Source organism: Miscanthus floridulus, chromosome 3 (assembly GCF_019320115.1).
Source record: "Miscanthus floridulus cultivar M001 chromosome 3, ASM1932011v1, whole genome shotgun sequence".
Taxonomy (NCBI): domain Eukaryota; kingdom Viridiplantae; phylum Streptophyta; class Magnoliopsida; order Poales; family Poaceae; genus Miscanthus; species Miscanthus floridulus.
In genome coordinates this window covers 77,064,591-77,068,610 of record NC_089582.1, presented here as the reverse complement: position 1 = coordinate 77,068,610, position 4,020 = coordinate 77,064,591, and the positions used below count along the sequence as shown (strand labels likewise).

The window sequence follows — 4,020 nt, the reverse complement described above, 5'->3', positions numbered from 1 at the left end:
TATGATCTAAAAAGAAGGAAACTACATATTTTTACACACATATACCTTTACTATTGACATAGTTCCGCTTGTATTCGGGATTATTATTTTTGCAGGTCACATACATGAATACAATGGAATAATAATCAAAATACGCCTATCAGACAAAGCATAATGCAGATCATACACCAAAGAACGAGAAGATGGCCCATCCAACATGCAAATCCAAGGCAGGGCACTGACATGGGGATGATCCTAGGCCTAGCCAGGCCCACAGCATGAAGACGGTGGCTAGGGGGCCAGCCCTGGTGCATCCACACCAGGGGTGTGCCCGCACCCCACCATCCGCCTCTTGGGCCCATCTTCGTCAGGCGGTGCACTGATGATGCCTAGGGTCGGATTTTGAGTAGTTTCCTATTTTACCTCGGCCAAATCGACCACAAAATAGTATAAAAGCAGCGGTAGTGCTCACCAGTCAAAACACAGACCACACTTGAGCTCTCTCTCCCTCCACTTGTATCTTTTACTCTTTTTAGTAGTTTTGTTGAGCAAGGCAAGCTTCATTGGAGAGCTTGAACTTCTAGGGGCAAACTTGGTATGAATAATATGAAGAGCTCCCTTATGTTCTTGTTCTCATTTTATCAATATAGCCCCATTTGGCTTACCTTAGAACCAGCTTGTTTGGCTTCTTTTTTCAGCTGGAACAGTATTTTTCTCTCACAACAATTCAGCCTAGAATAGTGTTTTTCAGCCATCCGAATGGGCCCTATAGCTATGTTATGAAATTAGAGCAAAGTTCTTATGTTATTCATTTAGCATATGAAATTTGTGCTTAATCTTTCATACAACATACATGTTTAGACCAAGACCTAGATTGAGGTAGTGAGTTCTACTTTAAGATTACTTTTAGTCATTATATTCTTGCGGGTTCATCGTCCGTCCCCGAGGTGGATGCTCTAGTAGAGGACTCCTATAAAGACGGATGTTCCAGGCCAACGCTAGAGTAGTAACCAATAGCGTAGACGTGGTGTCTATGCAAGAAGTTACCTTTGTTTGCCTCGTATCCTCTGGTTGAGGGGTAGGTAGTAGGTGGTGACAGCCTTGTCCTGTCCTTCGTAATCCCCCATGTTCGGATATGGCGTAGAGCTAGAGAACGGTATCGCTTGGCAGACCAAGCATAAGCCGGTGCCCGAAGTAAGTTTATATTGACCAAAGCTATCTTAACTTAGGATCACTCCCCTTAGAAATTCATGTATTTGTATGATATGCTCATCTTAGCATAGCTATACAAGATAAGCCTGCTCCTGTTTAGGTATATTCTTTTATTCTTTATTTTTTCTTTTATCTTTATCCTTGAGATTGGCTTGAGTTTTTGTGTCACACTATCCAATATCTATCTTGGATTACCCCTATTTTGAACTTTGGTCCACTATGTAGTCATGTTATCTTGTCCTTACCCCTAATAGAGACTTTTACACCATGCCTTCCTTTGGGAAAATATAAATGAACAATACCCAAATACTTTTGGGTGAAATGCTACAGCGATATATCTGTGTGCTTGTAGAATATTTCTGCATGTGTTCAAAAATATCGTCACAGTGCTTCTGGTGCCATTGCTAGGAAACACCAATCCTAGTGAAGACGCTAAGAAATGCCAACATGCATTTCTGGCACCGTTGCCTAGGGATGGCACTATTTAAAAGAATCTAAAACAACATGTTCATGATAATATGCATGTGTAGTAGCCATTGCTCATAATAGGATAACTTTGCTTGTTTTCTCCTATTGTGGATGAAAACAGGATAGTGTTGGACTGGTTTCGATTTGTCTATGAACTTCACTGAAAATCCAGAGGCACTCCTAAGGAAGAACTGGTCCCATACCATTTCCTCTTCTACCAATCCGCCGACAAACAAACCAGTCACCCCCGCACCATCTGCTACTACCGCTATGGCCCAAAAGTCGCTCCACAAGTACTCCATCCCCACTGTTGATAACATGCCCATTGGGCCCGCTGTTAACACAGGCAATGGAAACATTGAACTCAGGCCTAGGCTGATCACGATGGTGCAGGCAAACCCTTTTTATGGTTTGCCTAGTGAGGACGCAAATGCCCACCTTCAACACTTCCTTGAGTTGTGCAACACCATTGTCATCAAGGATGTTGCACTAGACTTCATCAAGCTCTGTCTGTTTCCTTTCTCCCTCGTGGGGAAGGCAAAACAGTGGTTTTACATGGACAAGGAAGCTGTCAGCACATGGAACTAGTGTTCCATAGTGTTCCTCGTGAAATTCTTCCATGTTGGCAAAACCAATGCCTTGCGGAGAGGAATTTCAAGTTTCTAGCAGAATTCCATCGAAACCATCCCTGAGGCATTGGAGAGTCTACAAGAATACACCCTTGCCTACCCACACCATGGGATGGAAAATTGGCTAGTCCTCTAGAACTTCTATAATGGGTTAACCCCCATGTGAAGAGGACACATTGATGCCACTACTGGAGGAGCCTTCCTCTCACTCACCATCAATGGAGCTATGGCTCTCATTGAGAAAATGGTGTCCAATCAATGGTGGGGTGATGAGAGGCTCCAAGATGAACAACAAAAAGGCATGCATACCATGGAGGAGATGGATATGCTTGCCGTAAAAATGGACCTCCTAATAAAAAGGCTTGATGAGTAAGCCCATGTGAAAGAGGCAATGCACGACACCATCAAGGCCATGGACTTGCATATGACATGCATAGTCTGTGGTGAAAGTGGACATTCAGGAAACAATTGCCCTAAGACCCATGAGGATGATATCTACATCAACAATGGGTTCAGTCCATAAGGAGGTAATAATGGGTGGAACAACCAACCACCATTCTAAGGAGGTAATTCGAACTTCAATTCCAATTACAATTCGAATCAACCTTCCCTGAAAGATCTTGTGTTAGGGCAAGCTCAAATGAATGAAAACTTGACAAAGAAACTTGCCTCTAATAATGAAATTTTTGAAAACATTAATTAAAAAATAGAAGGTTTAATGTCCTCCATTAATAATCAATTAAGCTTAAATAAAATTTTCAAAACCCAACTAGCTCAAATTGCTGCTACAATTCCTGCATTTGATTTTTTGAAAGACCCCGGGGCAACCCAAGATTTCATTTGAAAATGTCAATGCAGTAATCACGAGGGATGGTAAGTCCACTCATGATCTACCATATCCTAACCATGCAGGAAATGCCAAAAAAGCTTAGGGGTACAACCCCAAACACTAGGCTTTGAGCTAGCTCAGGGGAGAGCCTCCACAAGGTAATGTGTATCTCGCACTCTCACCATTTTTTGTTACCTTGCTTATATGAACAAAAACAAAGAAAAAGAGAGAGGAATTAATTGTTCACCAACTCAATTAACTCATTTTTTTGTCTCCATGAAAATATAAATTCATGCCTACCTTGTCTATGTCCTACACTCTGGTTTGGGTGTATTCACATGGGCACATCTGGTACATCCATAGGATTTTTAAATTAAGCATGGTGCTTAGGTTAAAATGGCCTTTTTAAATCAAAATTAGACATGGTGTTTAATTTGGTTAATGAACTATGAGTAATTATTTTCATAAACAATGAAAGCAATCTATAATGGAGATGAATTAAGGCTATAAATTAACTACAACTTTAACTTTAGCCTTGTTTGAGTTTTGCTAAAAGATAAAAAGTTGGGTGAACAAATAAAATAAATTAAATAAATAAATAAAATGTATAATTAAATAAAATACTAATAATAAAATAAAATTTACCTGTAAGTTTGTCTTTTTTAATAAAAGTAGCTGAAGGACTGTAGCCCTTGGGCTAGCTTGGGGAGAACCCCATAGAGGTAACTTGTATTCCACATTTCTATCTTACTTTAATTTCATTATTTTGCTAAAATAATAATAATAATAAATAAATAAAATAAATAATTTATATTCCACTCCACATATGTGTAGTAAAAATGTTTAGTTCATCCTTGTTGAAATGAAGAATAGTTGCTCTGTCTTATATTTTGACTATGCCTA

General features: G+C 39.8%; 1 protein-coding gene and 1 non-coding gene across 2 annotated transcripts; one reads left to right on the top strand and one right to left on the bottom strand.

The window, feature by feature from the left end:
* Positions 1-1,929: 1,929 nt before the first annotated feature.
* LOC136543913 (uncharacterized) lies at positions 1,930-2,247 on the top strand. Its single transcript, XM_066536232.1, has one exon. The coding sequence runs from the start codon at positions 1,930-1,932 to the stop codon at positions 2,245-2,247; it is 318 nt and encodes a 105-aa protein (XP_066392329.1).
* Positions 2,248-2,295: 48 nt separating this feature from the next.
* LOC136547698 (small nucleolar RNA R71) lies at positions 2,296-2,402 on the bottom strand. Its single transcript, XR_010781662.1, has one exon. It is a non-coding gene; the product is annotated as a small nucleolar RNA R71 (small nucleolar RNA).
* Positions 2,403-4,020: the final 1,618 nt, after the last annotated feature.

Bases quoted from the DNA above. Each gene is read 5' to 3' on its own strand.
- LOC136543913 (XM_066536232.1), top strand. From the start codon at position 1,930: ATGGCCCAAAAGTCGCTCCACAAGTACTCCATCCCCACTGTTGATAAC.